This window comes from Microplitis demolitor, chromosome 8 (genome assembly GCF_026212275.2).
Source record: "Microplitis demolitor isolate Queensland-Clemson2020A chromosome 8, iyMicDemo2.1a, whole genome shotgun sequence".
Taxonomy (NCBI): domain Eukaryota; kingdom Metazoa; phylum Arthropoda; class Insecta; order Hymenoptera; family Braconidae; genus Microplitis; species Microplitis demolitor.
In genome coordinates this window covers 986,994-1,004,489 of record NC_068552.1, presented here as the reverse complement: position 1 = coordinate 1,004,489, position 17,496 = coordinate 986,994, and the positions used below count along the sequence as shown (strand labels likewise).

Here is a 17,496-nt window from a genome sequence, read left to right as displayed (position 1 = left end):
AAACTTTCATTTCGATGGAACTTCCATGTCATAAATAAGTAAGCAGCTCTGTAATAATTATTTTATTAAAAAGCAAATATAAAGAAGACATACAGGAATAAATATAGTTTTTTGACTGTTATTTTCATTTTTATGATTTTTAGAGTGTAATTTTTTAACAAAATTTAATACAACAGGATTTTTTAAGAGTTATGATGTACCATCATAAAACAATTATTTAACAGTAGATTACAATGACATTTTCTCCGTGAAGCATCTACTTGGTACAGGATACACAGTAAAAAATATTGTGTTAAAATCGATACAATCTGTGTTAAAAATGGAGTAATACGAGAAGTGAATTCAGCACTTTTTAAATGTTAGTGTCGACAAAAAAAAATGTTAACTTTCACATTTTATTTGTGTATCATGGATACTCAGTAAATATAATTTAAATATTATTTTGTGGTCATCAATAGTGACAACAATTCTCATTTAACATTCATTTATTTTTTGACAGTAAACAATATTTTTATTAGAGTCAAAATTTTAAAAAATCACGTAATATTTCATAGCAGTTGTAAATATAGCTAATCAATTAATTTCTTTTAAAAAAACAAACACATTTTTATTTAGCGAAAAAATAATTTTAACATTCCATGAAATAATTCGAAATTGCTACTAAATCTTTTTTATTCGTATGATAAAAATTCCAGCTTTTAGTAAATGGTAAATTTAACATATTAATAATTAAAATTTTTAAGTTAGACATTTATAAAATGTCGATTTCACTTTTATTTTTCTAATAATTCTTCCTCGACTATCGCTTGACTTTTTAAGATAAATTTTGTGTTAATTTTAAATTAACACTTAATAAATGTTGATAGTTACAATTTTTGTACTGAGTAACACTTTTAATGTGTTAAATAGTAAATCGATTTGAAATTTTTAAGTAACAGTAAAATGTGTTGATTTAACACAAAAAATTAAACACGGGCCGTTTTTAACACAATATTTTTTACTAAGTTAATGATGAATATGCCGGGATTAGCTCGAAACAAGAATCAAAGAAACTATAAACTGAATAAATATTTTACAAATGAAATTTTACAGTAACATGATGTTTAAATATAGCATTATAATTTTAGATCATAAGCTCACAGCGAATTCTTATTATCTAATTTCTGTACAATCGTATAATTAACAAAATTCTCGTGACTTATAGCGCTACATAACATTCTTTATACCAATAGTATTTATAATAATACTCTTGTTTTTAATGCACTGCATTTAAAAATATAATTTTTTCTAATGATAAAAATTGATTTACACAATATTTTAGTTATATTTATTAATTCCTCTGCGATATTTCTTACGCTTTTGTTGATAGAATGTTTTCTTGTTGGAATTATTGTTTATCGTGAAATATTTGATAATTCACAAATGAAACATTTTATTTTTGTAAACAGATTTCTGATTCGTATTTGACAAAACGAAAATTGAATAAATAAAAAAACTAAACAAATTTTTCAAATCAAAGATCTAAAAATGTCTACTTTAACAAAAACTTAAGTTAATAATGTTGTAATGAAAATAAAACACACTTAATAAAAGAAAAATTTAAATGTGATATATATTTTTAAGTTGGCAGCACACCAGCATTTGGAGTGGTTGTGTTGGAATTGATAGTTAGTTCCTTGGAAATACTTTTTAAAAATTTGGTAGGACTTGAAGAAGAAATATTAATGGCTTCAGTGTTGTCGCCACTTTTCGCTGATTTACCGCTGGTTTTATGATCAACATTATGCCTTGCAGATTGATAATGAGTAGAGCCGTTACTTTCTGAGCAACTGCAACTGCCACTGCTATCACTGTCGCTTTCGCTATCAACACTCGAAATGGAACTTTGTCTCCGCTTTCCTCTCAGCGTTTCTAGGTCTCTTCTCAACTGATCATTCTGTTGTATCAAGTCGTCTATTCTTTGCTGGCATATTTTCAGTTTCTTCGCCATTTCGAATTCTGATGAATCTGCTGCTAAGGTAGTACTGATTTTGTTGTCTAGTTCTTTTTCTTCAGTTTGCTGGAAATTTCTGCTTCGTAATCGCTTGGTAAGAATATCAAGCTTTGCTTCAAGTTGGATGTATTCTTGAATCAGTTCAGATTTGGACAAAGCACTCAGTCTTTCTGCATGGAGATCCTCATATGCGCTGGAAAATTCTTTTGTTAGAAACTCTTCCTCATCTTCTGGAGATGAGTAGAAATAATCTTCGTCTGAATCGATGCTAAAACTGGAATCTCTTGTTCTTGATACTAAGGGCTTTTGAATAATTTTTGGAACTTCGGTGTTGGTACCTGCCAATTTTTGTTCTAAATTTGGTAGATCGCTGTGGTCTTCCATCAGAAATTGGGTAGTATTATAAGGAGCTGGTGGCTGAGTACGTTTTTTTATTACTCGACTGGAATTGGACCGAACTCGTAACTTGTGGTTGTAAGATTCTTGTTTTCTGTAAGGTTTAATTTTTCGATGTTTCGGTTTGCCGCGACGAGTTTTTCGTTTTTTAGCTAAAGTATCTGTACCGTCGTCCAAATGACTCATTTCGTGATCTCCGCTTCCACTTCCGCTTTCGAATTTTTGGGAATCCATGTTTGAAGATTTGGTTGGCTAGAAATTAAAATAAGTATTGAATATTAACGTAACTCGTAGCTTTAATGCAGATATGATACAATTTTAGTATTTACTATCGAAAAAATCCTTCGTCTAACACATGCTTGAGCAAGATTCTGGTGCCAGGCTTTGAGCAAAATCCCTGGTCACTAGTGTCTTTTTCCACGTATGGGTCGCAAGATCATGTAGCAAGAAATCATCAAGACTTGTGCATGACTTGCTCAAGGCATTGTACACAAGAATATTGAAGATACAGTGCAGCTGAAAAGTTTCTGGCGCATTTCTTGCATCAGTAACTTACGGCAGGTACTCACGCATGGCTTGTTCAAGATCTGCTTAAGACTCAAGGTTGATTTTGACTTTTGAGCAGATCTTGAGCAAGCCATGCGCAACTATAGTCTTCCTCCAGAATTGAGATAATCTGGCAGGAATTTCTTGTGTAAGACGCACTAGACTTGCTATTGAAATCTGGCCACAAGTGTCTGCAGCAAGACACAGGTAGGAAAAGACATTAACGTCTATCGAACTTGAGACCAAAGGTTGCTCAAGCCTTGAACAAAATAATTGTATGGGTTACTATTGAAGAAATCTTCTCTAAGGAATTCTACAGAAAATTTCTAAAAATCAGGACATCTAAAAAAATTTATCTTCCAGAAGTTCATCTTATGTATTCCGGAAGCTAAAACAATCTCTGTAATACTAATCGATTAATGAATAGAAATCTAAAATTCGAGAATTTGTTCCTAAACTTCTCGTTTTAATTAAAAGCTAACAAAATATGTGTTTTATTGTTACTCGGTTTGTTCTGCTGCTTAGTGGTAAATTCGGGTAAAAAAATTTAAGAAAAAAGATCATACATTTAATTTCAGCTGTATTGCAGTACTATTTCCATAAATACAATACTGACTAATAATTCTTGAGCGGTAGCATAGAATCGGTAAAAAAAAATGTCTCAAAATAAAAATGTGTATGACTACTTTCATACAAATGTAAAAATATAAAAATAAAAAGTTGTAAAAAAAAAAATTCAATATTTAAAAATATATGTATATTAATAAAATGTAAAATTATAAATATGTATTGTAAAATTAGTGAATAAAAAAAAATCTAGATTTATAAATCACTACGAAAAAATTCTTATAAAAAGAAAAATTCTACAAACAAATATTGTATAACTAAACATCTTTATAAAAAAATTATATAAAAATAAACATCTCTAAAAACAAAATATCTATGAAAAACCGTCGATTTCAAAAATCTCAATAAATTATGACATCTATAATCAAATATCTAAATAAAGTATAACCTCTATAAATAAAAGAATTTCACCACGTGCTCATAATATCGAATAAGTTTATGTTGTCATATATAATTATTAATAATAATAATAATAATAATAATTATAATTATTAGTGATCTTAAGAAAAAATAATAAATAAATAATTGCAAAGATAAATTCAAAATTCAAGAAAAGATAAATAAAAAATCTAAAAACTGCCTGACCCTGCGAGCCACCCCCAAAACTTTCCGCTGTTTTCGAGCTCAAGGAGTTCAAGGAGCTCGAAAACATAAGCGTGAATATATTTTCGAGCTCAAAAATCCTATTACATGCAATTGTTTTTTATTAGCTTTTCAAGCTCTAACTAGTTACGTTCTATGCTAAAGTTTGAAAATTTAAGAATCGAAAATCATTAACAGAGAACGGTTTTTAAATTTTATTCCCGATTATGTTCAATAAATTGAATGTATTGGACAAAAATCAATGTCAGTGATCAAAATCAATATTTAAATGAGTTTTGACTTAGGTCAGAGCAATAATATATGAAAAATCCGAAAAAAATATTAAAAACTGTTTTTTTTTTCCATAATATGATTTAAATTAAAGATCAAGTTAGATGACATTATATGATATAAAGAGCCCATAAAGTGGAAGTTGATATGATTTCAGACATATTTTAGTACATTGTATTTTGATTTATTCGGAAAAAATAACAGATGTTATTTTTTTAACTTTTCAACGCCGATAGCTTTTAAACTAATTAACCGATTTTGATGTTTGGGGTGGCAATCTGCGCGTTTTATTGAATTCTAAAGCTGATTAAAATTTGGAATCGATCGGTTCAGCCCTTTCGAAAATATTTGGAAAAACCCGTTATTCACCATTTCTTTCTCCCGCAATATCTTTCGGCATTCGACATGTTTTATCAAATTTTAGAGATGATTAGATTTTGAAGTTGATCGTTCGAGTCGTTTCTGAAAAATCACTAAAAGACTAAAAAAAAAAAAAATTTTTTTTTCGTAATTTGCCAATATTATGGAGTCTACATATTCAAACGATCTGAAATTTTCAGGAAAGTTGATGGCCAACAAGCTCTTTCGATTGTCGCCTTAGTTTAAGTTACTTTTTTTTATTCATTAATTTTACAATACATATTTATAATTTTACATTTTATTAATATACATATATTTTTAAATATTGAATTTTTTTTTACAACTTTTTATTTTTATATTTGTATGAAAGTAGTCATGTATATTTTTATTTTGAGACATTTTTTTTTTACCGATTCTATGCTACCGCTCAAGAATTATCAGCCAGTATTGTACTCGTCTAATAAGAACCCGATACCTCTTAGTTTTGACTCCCACTACGAGATACGCCATCTCCCACCGGATGTTATACATTTATGCGTATAATACATGTCTTTATCATTCATGTGATATATTCCCTTATAACCTGTTGTTTTTTTTTACCAACAAAATAATTAAATAATTCCCCGTAATAATTAACATAATCATTTCAAAAAATATCCCCGCAAAAAATATAATGCGTTTTGATGACATGGGTTCAGTAATGAAATAATTACGACAAAAAAAGTAGCAGACATGAATTTTGCATTCTTTATAAAGAACTCGTAAGTAAAGATACTAAAATTAGCCCACGTCTAATAATTTTTGAACTGTTTAAAATAATAAAATTAAAAAAAAAAAATTTCAAAAAATCGCATCTAGTTTTTTTAATTTTCTTTTTTTAATTGTATAAAAAAAATCCAATTGTCTACTTCCGGATCATAAGTACAATTTTTATAACATACGCAGAAAAATAATTCAAATTTCAGATGCGCAATTTTCAAATTTTTCAAAGTATCTAATTTGTTTATTAAAAAGAAATAATTTTTTTGTCTGCTAGTATTAGTATCAAAAAATGATTTATTGGTTTCCCAGATTACGTTTATCAGCGCATGCGCAGATGAAATTTCTTTTCCGTCATCGACTAAAGCGCGCACTTATTGGAATTGCACTTACATATGAAATACTTACATTTTTTTCGTGGCAAACGTTTTCAAGCCTGTCACTGAGGTTCATTTCCTCGTCGGCAGAGAGTGCGACACTCGTTTCCTCCATCACTACGGCAGGCGTCGAATCTGTTTATTGTTTTAAATCTAATTCTTCTTATTATTGTTTAACCCACTTTTTTTAAACTTTTAAAATTATCAGATTTATAAATATTTATAGGACACCAAGTGTTATTTTATCATTATAAATAACAGATATTTCAAATTTTATCGATTACTATAGAAACTCTGGCAATATTTTATGAGAGGCATTCATAAACGGTATACTAGCACTATAAACAGCGACTGAATCGCCATACTTGAGCGACCCGTGACTTCGTCCGATATTAGCAGCACTTAAGTTTCATGGTTTTTGTAGTGGGGATGAAGCAACTAATCGTGGCGGGATAATATAAGTAGTTTTTCTCTTTTCTACCTGAATGACATCTAATCTTTCTTGTTTTTTATTTTATTAGTTCTGTCGCAATATCTGACAGCAGTAATTGAAGTTATCGTGTAAAGTCCCGTAATTTATTTGAATTCAAATTTTAAAAAACTATTTCTGTTGCTGAGAAATTTATTCGAATCAATAGAATGGATTTATTTAAAAAATATTATTAGATAAAAAAAAAAAATAATGATCTGGGTGCTCAAATATAAATATTTAAAGAGTAGGAGCAAAAAATATTTATAAAAAGGGTTGGTAAAAAAAATTTTAAACTAAAAGTGGTTCTGAGTTCATAACACATTGATTTTTCGCGAAAAATAAAGTAGAAAGAAAATGTTTTAAGAGGTCGCTCACGAATTTTGAAAATATCAAAAATTATTGAAATTAGGATTTTTTACTTATAAATTTTTTCTTTGGTGGCAGCAATAGTTTATATTTATAAAATCATGTCTATGCTGAAAATTTCAGCCCAAAATTTAAATATTCAAACGGCTCAAGAATTTTGAATATTAACTAATAATATGTCACGAATACTTTGAATTAGTTTTTGTATTTTTTTATAACTCAATTATCGTCATTTTACTAAAATATAACTTTTGCATAATCAAAAATATACAGGACAGTCTTAAACAATAAAATTTGGTAAGTTTTGAATGAGCGAAAAAACCTAAAAATTGAATTAAAAAATAAAAAAGTATGTAAATAACTTATATTTCTATTTCTCGGGTTATATTTCCATTCGTTGTGATGAAAATTGATGGTGAAAAAATCGAGAAGCTTTATTATCAATATTCAAGGGTCGCTCGAAAACGTTCAAAAGACAGCACTCGGAAACATTCAAAATTCTTGAGCGAAATTTAAATATTCAAATTTTGGGCTTAAATTTTCAGCGTGGTCATGATTTCACAAATATAAACTATTGCTGCCATAAAAAAAAAAATTTGAAATAAAAAATTCAAATTTCGATCATTTTTGATATTTTCAAAATTCGTGATCTTTTTAAAATTTTTCATCGAGCTGATTTTTGGAGAGGTTTCTTAAAACATCGTAAACCAACAAATTTTCACAAGTGACTTAAAAAAAAAAAATAGTCGTTTTTTTTGGGCCACCCTAATCTATATATTAGTCGATTCAAATTGTTTTAAATAATTTCAAATTATTTTGAATCATTTCAAATAATTTTTCTTAATCAGGGATATCTTGAACGTATGTTAAGGGCTAGTCTGCAGGGTCAAACGATTTACAGTTTTGTACAAAAGTTACATGAATAGCATCTAGATAATTAAAAAAAAAATTATCGAGTTACGTCTCAAGTAGAAGTTGTAAACAAGCCACTTTTTTCCATCCTACTGGTCCAATATATATTTGCGTCTATAAATTTGATTAATAAATTTGTTATTACATTAAAAAATTGTATATATTATCAAATATTTTTATTTATGAAATTAGTAGTTCTATACAATTATTTGTTTGCTAATTATACATTTTTTTCATTACAAATATTAAAATTTGTTACGTTACTAAGAGTTCTATATTCAATTTGTAGAGCTTGAGTTTACCCACTTAATTTTTCTGATCTATTAGAGTAGAAGTACCATTTGTGGCCACTGCTCCATTTTTGGACACTTGATAGTCTGTTTTGCTTAATGAATTAGTATAAAAAAAAACTATCATTGCAATAGTATGATAAAAGTATCTTGGAACACCTTTAGAGAATAAATGTCATTGCATGTTTTACAAATTATTTAATTCAAATTTTCAAAGTGTCCAAAACTGGCCAAAAACGACACCGCTGCCCTATTTGATAACCAAATAAATAAATTTACGTCAGATTTACAAGATATATACGACATAAAATATATGATGATTGATTAATTTAACAACAATATGCAGGCATATGAATATAGTAGCAATGTCCGTTGCTCAAATTTTCTATAATACTTTTATAAGTATATTTATCTTTTGAAATGTATGTTCTAAAAAGTTTTAAGGCACGCTTCGTACTCCTTATGTCAATCAATTACATTAATTTGCGATGCATTTGGACTCTGGATTTTCATTAGCTAAGTTAATTACTGTTTTAATAGCCCTGGCGAATTTGAATTACAGCAAATTACGATAATTACCGTAATTTACGGTAGTCGGAAGACTTACGGTCAATTTCGGTATTTTACGGCAGAACTGTGGTAATTTACCGGAAGATAACAGCAGTCTTGCGGCAATTTATGACCAAACGTGGTGTTTTAATTTATAACTGTAGAATTAACGGTAAAAAGTCCGAAAATTACAGTTGAGCTTAGTAAATTACCACAATTTGCCGTAAATTACCGTAAATGCAGCAAAATTGCCATATGGAATCGGTACTTTACGATCAATGACACGATTTATGATTGATTGCCGAAATTCATCGTAAATTACGACAGCTTACAGTAAATTACCGAAATTTGCCGTACATTGATGTAAATTGCCCAACTTTACCGTAAACTGCAATCACATAAATGCGGCAATTTACGAGAAATTCCATAATTTACGATAAATTGACGCAATTTACGGTAAATTGCCGAAATTTGCCATACCTTGGCATACGTTACCGTAAATTTGGACAAATTTGCCATATTAAATAGGATAATTTACTATCAACACCGTAATTTACGAGAAATTACCACAATGTGCCGTAATTTGGTGTAAATAGCCCAAAATTACCGTAAAGCGCAATAACACCAATGCGGCAATTTACGATAAGTTGCCAAAATTTGCCTACATTGACGTGTTTTTACCGTAAATTGCGACAAATTTGCCATTTTAAATATGGTAATTTACTCCAAATACCGTAATTTACGAGAAATTGTCACAATTTATAGTAAATTACTACAATTTGCCGTACATTGGTGTAGGTTTCCGTAAATTACCGTAAACTCTCGGTAAATTTGCCAGTAGTGCGGCAATTTACGGTAAAAATAGTAATTTACCGTTATTCAGGTCCGCTAGAGAGGGTATAAAACGACACTGATAGTCTACAATTTTCAATAGTTATAATAAAATAATAATTATAATAATGACCCAAGTTCTATAAATATAATCATGTTATACAGTGTATCATCTTATCTGTACATAGACCTTCAACTTCCATAGTTCCTTCACAATGAATAACTGTTATATAATATTGTTTGTTCATCATGATAGAAATCATATTAATATTTATTAAAGTAACAACAAGAGTTGGTTTAAAATGATATAAAGAGATAAAAAAAGTATAATACGTCTAAAATTTATCAACTACAATAGTAGTTATGAGGACGCATATTTGCAGGCGAAGTGAATATCATTTATATACTGTAAAACTCACACTGTAAATAAATATGACTTTTTATTCAATTTTGACGTAATAGTCCGTGCCGATGCAAGCTTATATCGAGCAAACATTTAGCGATTAGATAAATTAAATCGAGTAACTAAAAAATTGAGTCTATTATAATATAAAGTAAGAGTTTTACATTAGATTTTACATCACTCATTGCACTTAGCCTCCAATAGTTCCTTAACTTTCTTTTGCAAACAACATTTCTTCTGCAATTTTAATACTTTACAAATCTTTAAGAGCCTAAATCTTGATAAGGTCAGTTTATACATTATATTTACAAACATGTTTTCAGGCTCCTTTACTTTAGCGTAGATAGAAAATCTTTTATTACGCACGCACACACTCACGCATATATACTAAATTTTATTTCCATTTATTCTTTTGGGTTTTAATTTTTTTGACACCAAAATTAATCAAAAATCGTTTATCATTTGAAATTGCGAATTCAGTTTGTTTCTCTTGCATTTATGTACTGTACATATACGGAGAAATTATTGTTGTTTGGAGTGATATGGTGTCATAGTAAAGCCGGACCATGTTGGCCACCTGACGGAAGTTTAAATAATCTATGACCACAGTAAAATTTACAATGGTTACAGTAATTTGTGATATAATCCGGCTTTACTATGACACCTCCTGTTTAGAAAATCTTATAGAATCCAATAGATTCTCATACATTCCTATAGATTTTATAAGAATGAATGAGTTCTATAAGTGCTATAGTTAAGTATAGAGCCTTATACATACAGCTATAAAAATCTATCAGATTTTTTAAGCAGGACATAGCATTTCAAAAAATTCTCCATGTAATCTATAGGTGGTAGAAAACTGTCCGTAAAATTTTCAGAATGATTGATTGAAAATTACGATTAAAACCAAGTGAAATTTTTTAATCAGGTTCATTAGAATTGATTCGGAACTTTCCGAATAATTGAAAGACAATCGAAAATTTCTTATTAAATCCGGCTAGAATCCAATTGAATTCAATCGGAGTTTTTTTTATAAGGGCAGAATATTTAAGCCTTGATTTGTTTCTTAAAATTGAAAAAAGTCGAGTAGTTTTTTTTTAAATTCATACATATGCTGAATTTTTTATTAAAAATTATTTTAGTTACTTTCAAAAGGCTCATCTTCAATTGTTTGAATAATTTTAATTTAACAAGAATTTCATTTTAATCAAATAGAATCATTTTGTACAGTATACAGCTTTTTAATGTTACCTACGGTAAATTAAGGTTACTGCGCATGCGCGTCCATCGTATGGCTACCTTACGCGCTTTTATGCATATGACGTATTTAAAATGGGGTTTTAATTCATTTTATTAAGCCTTAAAAACCTTATTAATTTTAAATACCCTATTGACTGGAAAATTTTACGGCAATCCTCTACCTCTTATAGACTGAACTGAAGCTTGAGAAAAACGTAATTTTTATGTAAATCGCTCTAAAAAAAAAGAAGAAATTTTCTTCAAATACTTTTTGTGCAAAGAAACAATATTTTTTATCAAACTTTCCAATTTAGTATATAAGTTTAATTATTTAATTTTTTGAAATTCGCAGAATGTTTATAGAATTTCATTACGAGTCTAAAATAATTACAAATATCAAATCATTCAACTCTCATACTTTATTCTAATAATCTAATTAGTAAATGGTTAGATTTATGGTAAATTTTAGAAAATGTCTTCTGAATAAAGTGAAAGATTTGATTATAATAAATAACTAAAATCAATTTTCCTAACTTATATTTTAAACGTAACTTTTAAAATATTAAAATTTTCTGTAGTTATGAGTTAATGTTTTAAAAATAATATTCTACAATATTATTTTATTTCTATTAATTTAAACAGAATATGAAATGAAATTAATATTTACATTATTTTTTAAAATCTCTTTCTCTTTCCATCAAGATTCTGTGCGCTCTATAATGAAAATTAGTGTGGTTATTGGAAGGGTTAAAAGTCAAACTTCTTTAAACTACTAGTAGAAGAAAAGTAAAAAATAATTATATATATATGAATATATATATGACAATTAAAAATATTACAGTCGTATTATTGTTCTTCCGGCAGTGAATACACATCTAAGTTTGCTCGTCACTAAGGCACCGATTTTATGGGATCCTGAGATTTAACCTGCATGCTTTGATAAATTTAAGGGCATATCTAAGAATAAAAATAAAAAATAAAGGAATAATATCATATATTAAAAAAATTGTACACAGTAAAAAATATTGTGTTAAAAACGGCCCGTGTTTAATTTTTTGTGTTAAATGAACACATTTTACTGTTACTTAAAAATTTTAAATCGATTTACTATTTAACACTTTAAAAGTGTTACTTAGTACAAAAATTGTAACTATCAACAATTATTAAGTGTTAATTTAAAATTAACACAAAACTTATGTTAAAAAGTCAAGCGATAGTCGAGGAAAAATTATTAGAAAAATGAAAGTGAAATCGACATTTTATAAATGTCTAACTTAAAAATTTTAATTATTAATATGTTAAATTTACCATTTACTAAAAGCTGGAATTTTTATCATACGAATAAAAAAGATTTAGTAGCAATTTCGAATTATTTCATGGAATGTTAAAATTATTTTTTCGCTAAATAAAAATGTGTTTGTTTTTTTTTTTTTTTAAATTAATTGATTAGCTATATTTACAACTGCTATGAAATATTACGTGATTTTTCAAAATCTTGACTCTAATAAAAATATTGCTTACTGTCAAAAAATAGTTGAATGTTAAATGATAATTGTTGTCACTATTGATGACCGCAAAATAATATTCAAATTATATTTACTGAATATCCATGGTACAAAAATAAAAAGTGAAAGTTAACATTTTTTTTGTCGACACTAACATTTAAAAAGGTTCAATTCACTTCTCGTATTACATGAATTTAATGTTAAGGTTTTAACACAAATTTTGTGTTGAAATTTAACACCAATTTTGTGCTAAAAAATAACACAAATATTATGTGTTTAAGCTTAACACATATAGCCTGTGTTAAAAAATAATACAAATTTTGTATGTTAAAATTAAATGCTAATAGTCTGTATTAAAAATTAACACAAATAGTATGTGTTAAAAAATAACACAAATATTCTGGGTTCAAATTTAACACAAATAGCCTGTGTTAAAAATAACACAAATAATGTGTGTTCAAATTTAACATAAACAGTCCGTGTTGAAAAATAACACAAATATTGTATGTTAAAATTTAGCACAGTCTGTGTTAAAAAATAACATATTGTATGTTTAAATTTAACACAAGTAATCTGACCATTTCTAACACTCAGATTATGTTGCTTTTAACAGAATACTTTTTACTGCGTAGTCGGCACATAAATATGAAATAAGGTTTACCTACCTGACGGAGGTGTGAGAGTTTGTTCTCTATATTCTTTATAATGATGAACGGGAGGAGATGATGGGTGAATTGGTGGTGGTAAATAAGTTGGATGAATTCGAGGTGAATAGTGTACGGGTGGGGGATAATGCATCCACAGTCCTGGTGCTCTGTATGTACCAGGGGGAAGCACTGGGACTCCATAAAATGGGTGATGAACCGATGTGTTTGCAGATCCAATAAAAGGATCAACTCTTGTTCGTGGATGAAAATTACTGGTCAAGTAATTAAAAGCGTGTCCATCGTCTAATTTTAGTAAATTTCGTAAAAAACCCGATTCAGGATTTGGCTTGTTCTCTCCTAAAATACTCGTTATGCTGTACGACGAGAGGTGTTTTGGCGAAGGTATAGTTGTGCTCGTCGTCGTAGGAATTATCGTAGTCGATAAAGTTATTGGCTGAGGTGTCGCGCGCCTTTTAGAAGCCTGATCTTCCAAAGTCACTCTTTCTAGCTCTCGCAGTATTCGTTTTCGTGGCGAAACGACATTCGGATCCAAACGAGACAATTTATCGATAATGAGACTTAAGGTTTTGCCAGTCGCAGCATTATTCCTTATTTTATGAGTGGTCTTCTTATGAGTTGCATTCGGTTCTGCGATTAACTGCAACGGCGTTGGATCAAGGGGGCGTCGATATTTGCGAACAAGCAAATTAACTGGAGCAGATATTTGAGTACGAGGATCTCGTCTGTAGTAAAAATTAAACTCCAAAGTGGTACAGCGTCGAGGACGAGCTTGCTTCCAACAATGGTCTCTCTGCCATGGACTCGATTGTATCGATGAATTATCATCTAGATTTAAAAAATATTCATTACTATCTGAGGAAAATTTGTCGCCACTCTTGAAGAGTTTTATTTTTTGACATACCGCTGAGAGACGTGATTTCTTGTTTGTTGGGCGGAGTGCTAGCTGGAGGCCAGAAGGTCTTCTTAGGAACAGGAAACCACGTAGTTCTCTCTCCATCTCGTCGGTGTGATAGCTCCAAAATAAACTTTCCATCTTTGAAGAACTTAAGCCTACCGCCAGGAGTTGGAAGCAAATTACCTTCGCTTCGAGATTCACCATGGGAACTTGATTGGAGACTAGAACTTTTACCATTGGCCTTAGAAAGGGCAGGGTGCAGAACAGGAGGATCACGTGAGCACATTTCTGTTGTGCTCCTCACATAATTTAAGTGAGTGCGACATTTTGATGACTTCTCCCGCATAGTGATATCCCACCGGGATCCATCCTGTAGATTTAACTTTTATTATTACATTAAATATTTGAATTCATCTGATAAAGTTTAATTAATTATCCTGATTAAAAACTCCAATTAAATTTGAATCTATTTGAGAAAGCCCATAAGTCAAGAAAACAAAATTTTTCAGGAAACACAAGAAAAATTTCTCTGGAAAAACTTGCCATTGAAATAGCAAATAAATAATTGAAGAGAATAATGTTAGCGTCTGAAAAATATTAAAACAAGAAAAATTCAATTTTTTAATTGCAACTACTTAAAAAAATTATTTAAAGTTGATTGACTTATGGGGTTTCTCAACCAAACGGACGAAAAAGTCATCAAATCATTGTTTTTTTTATTTTTTCCACTCAAATAATTTATTAGACTGGTAAAATGAAGTATATAATATGTATTTAAACTCTGAAACTCAGAAATTACAAAATTAATAATTAATTTAAGTATTTTAATCAGTCATATTATTTTTTTTCCAAAAAAAGCGCGAATTTTAAATAAAAAAGAAAAAAATTATTTCTATAAAACTAAAACTGCATGTTTATTTGAAAAACCCCATAAGTCAATGACTTATGGGGTTTCTCAATAAAATAAAATTTCTGTCACCCCGTTAATTGTTTTTTAAACACTGATTTGATGGATATTTTTATTAATTTCTATGGGGACATCCAAAGAACCAAAAAATGCAAAAAACCCAATTTTGATAAAACATGACTTATGGTTTTTCAAGTAAACAATTCATTCGACCGAAACTCAGTCGGAGTAGTATCAGAACTGTTCGGGGGCGTTCCAAGTTTCAGATTTAAATTTTTCAATCAGATTCAATCGGAGTTTTTAATCAAAGTTCACAAATTAAATTTAAATACCTTTTTGTTTAACTGTTTTTGTTACATGAACCAGTACATCATTTTTGCCAGTAATTCGTCAGTAAATATATTTTCTTATATATATTAATATATCGTATACTTAAAATATATAAAAATATTAAATTTTTTAAAATTATAGCTGTTCATTTTAAATTGCACTTTCGATGCTCAGTAAATCTATCAATCTTAAAATATTTAAAATTCAAAAATAACCCAAAGGTATTTTGGATAATCGTAGCAATTTATGTGTATCCATTGAGTACTTGATAATTCAAATCCACTGCAAAAAAACATATATATGGATATATTTTTTTTTCAAGTAAAACACCTACGCACTGGCACATTCCATAATGATCTACATTTCAACCCCGAAAGCGTTATATGACACGAATGGAAACGTCATCAGTACACTCACGAATTAAACGTCGGGTAAAAATGTGCTAATGCTCTTACATTTCCATCAAAGTCAACAATGTGTCAATTCGTTAGCTAACGCAATACTGCACAGATCACAATAAATTTATAACAAAATATCATTGGCTTCAGGAAACCTCCAACGTCTGTGGCTCGAAGGAGACCTCATGCCTTGGATCCCGTTTTCCTCATATGATATAAATATATATATAATTTATATCAACGCCGGTTTATTGTTTTCTATATGTCTATGGTAAAGTTATCATCCGCTATTGTGGCCACCATTCCTTTTAAATCTGTAAGTTTTTTTACAACTTAATGTTGATAAGAAAAAAAAAAAATAAATAAAAAAAAAAAAAAAAAAAAAAAACAACGCAAAAGAAACCTCAAAAAATTATCGCCTAAGAAGAGCCTCTCTTGTCGACAATACTGAGACGGTTCGTGGTTCGCACGTTCCTCCCATCGCTGATCATTCTTTATTTCTTCCTTCTCATTTTTTACGTCATTATTCAAAGCTCTCTGTTTCTCTTCCCTTCTCTATAGAAAAACTACTCAGGAACTAAGGAATAGTCTGGTTTATAAACGAATTCGGACTAGTTTCATAAGTCACTGTACACCGAATATTTTTACTGGATAGTTTTCACGAAACCGAAGATACCCGAACTCATTTTTATCATCAAAATGATTTAATTACGTGTGAAAGATCTTCGGTCATTATATTTGTTCAGCAGAATTTACTTTCTTTTGCTGTCAATTTCGGGTAAGTTACAAGTTGCTAAGCATAGATTTCAAATGTGCATCTATTTGTTGTTCAGTTTTTAGACAATAGGGGATGTAGTTTTGAAAATCTTTAGTTGAAATTTGCTGTCAAGTTTAGTAAAGATTTCACAGAAATATTCATAAGTTGACGTCAATTTGCAGTTAGATTTGATGAAGTAAAAGTATATTTTAGTTTAATCGAATTTTGTTAAATTTGACATCTAGTTGATGGAGGAACAGAAATTTCCTGGAAATTTAGACGTTTCAAATGCCCTTTCTCTTTCGAAAAATAAACTATACGCATGCGCTGATATATTTACATGAATATATGCATTGCCGGAATTATACGTCAAGTTGACTGCAAGAAGTTATTCTGTTAATTGACAGAAACTTTTTCATAACTTTTGTCAGAGTAAATTTTTAATGTTAGATTACGAGAAACTGACTGATAATTGACGTCAAAAAGTTTCCTAGGAAATATCAATAAATAAACGCTTGTAGTTGTAAGTAAACTGCAAGTAGTGATTTAAAATAACATCCGATTTGTTAATTGGAAAAAATTTGTACGAAATTTTTCTCTTGACTTCTATTTGATGCGAAACGGTAAAGAATTTCTTAATTAATTTTTTCGAAAATTTTCTAGGTGTAATTTTGGACAGCTGCGATTTTTTACTGATCAATTGACATCAATTATCCAGATTCTGCCTCACATTTAGTCAATACTTTATAGATAATTGAAAGTATAAAAAAAGCGCGGCAAATAGTAATATTTTTAAATATGCAATTTGGAAACTAGGTGCTACTAATTATTATAAAAAGTGTAGAGAAATTATTGCAGTAAATAATAATTTTCTAATTCAATTTTGTTAAATTTTACAATAAAAGTTCCTACTTTTTTCTTTTTAATGTCAATTTTTTAACTCCGAGACATAATACAGCCGTTCTGAAATTAATTCAAAAAATTTCCATGAAAAAATAATTTTATAAAACTTCATATACAAAAGATACACGGTAGTATCTCGC

At 29.0% G+C, this 17,496-nt stretch overlaps 2 protein-coding genes across 5 annotated transcripts; both read right to left on the bottom strand.

Annotated features, from left to right (window-relative positions):
- Positions 1-47: 47 nt before the first annotated feature.
- LOC103575915 (protein HEXIM1) lies at positions 48-6,203 on the bottom strand. 2 transcript variants are annotated; one of them, XM_008555916.3, is made up of 2 exons: positions 5,963-6,203; positions 48-2,641 (listed from the first exon to the last, which is right to left on the bottom strand). In XM_008555916.3, exons 1-2 carry the CDS (start codon positions 6,044-6,046, stop codon positions 1,619-1,621), a joined length of 1,107 nt encoding a protein of 368 aa, XP_008554138.1. In that variant the 5' UTR covers positions 6,047-6,203; the 3' UTR covers positions 48-1,618. The 2 variants fall into 2 exon arrangements, with proteins under 2 accessions (XP_008554138.1, XP_008554139.1); XM_008555917.3 differs by lacking the exon at positions 5,963-6,203 and adding an exon at positions 2,719-3,628.
- Positions 6,204-7,842: 1,639 nt separating this feature from the next.
- On the bottom strand, positions 7,843-16,361 carry LOC103575916 (uncharacterized). 3 transcript variants are annotated; one of them, XM_053741248.1, is made up of 5 exons: positions 16,100-16,361; positions 15,301-16,010; positions 14,068-14,443; positions 13,160-13,991; positions 7,843-11,950 (listed from the first exon to the last, which is right to left on the bottom strand). In XM_053741248.1, the coding sequence occupies exons 3-5, from the start codon at positions 14,405-14,407 to the stop codon at positions 11,899-11,901; spliced, it is 1,224 nt and encodes a 407-aa protein (XP_053597223.1). In that variant the 5' UTR covers positions 14,408-14,443; positions 15,301-16,010; positions 16,100-16,361; the 3' UTR covers positions 7,843-11,898. The 3 variants fall into 3 exon arrangements, with proteins under 3 accessions (XP_053597223.1, XP_053597224.1, XP_008554143.1); XM_053741249.1 differs by having other exon boundaries at positions 14,068-14,431; XM_008555921.3 differs by having other exon boundaries at positions 13,164-13,991; positions 16,100-16,358.
- Positions 16,362-17,496: the final 1,135 nt, after the last annotated feature.

What these genes read in the sequence shown, in the direction of transcription:
- LOC103575915 (XM_008555916.3), bottom strand. Translation starts at nt 6,046, where the DNA reads ATGGAGGAAACGAGTGTCGCACTCTCTGCCGACGAGGAAATGAACCTC. An exon ending in ACGTTTGCCACGAAAAAAAT is followed by an intron (nt 2,642 to 5,962) that starts GTAAGTATTTCA and finishes TTTAATTTCTAG; the next exon opens with CCAACCAAATCTTCAAACAT.
- LOC103575916 (XM_053741248.1), bottom strand. Translation starts at nt 14,407, where the DNA reads ATGCGGGAGAAGTCATCAAAATGTCGCACTCACTTAAATTATGTGAGG. An exon ending in AGAAATCACGTCTCTCAGCG is followed by an intron (nt 13,992 to 14,067) that starts GTATGTCAAAAA and finishes TTTTAAATCTAG; the next exon opens with ATGATAATTCATCGATACAA. An exon ending in CTCACACCTCCGTCAGGTAG is followed by an intron (nt 11,951 to 13,159) that starts GTAAACCTTATT and finishes TTTTATTCTTAG; the next exon opens with ATATGCCCTTAAATTTATCA.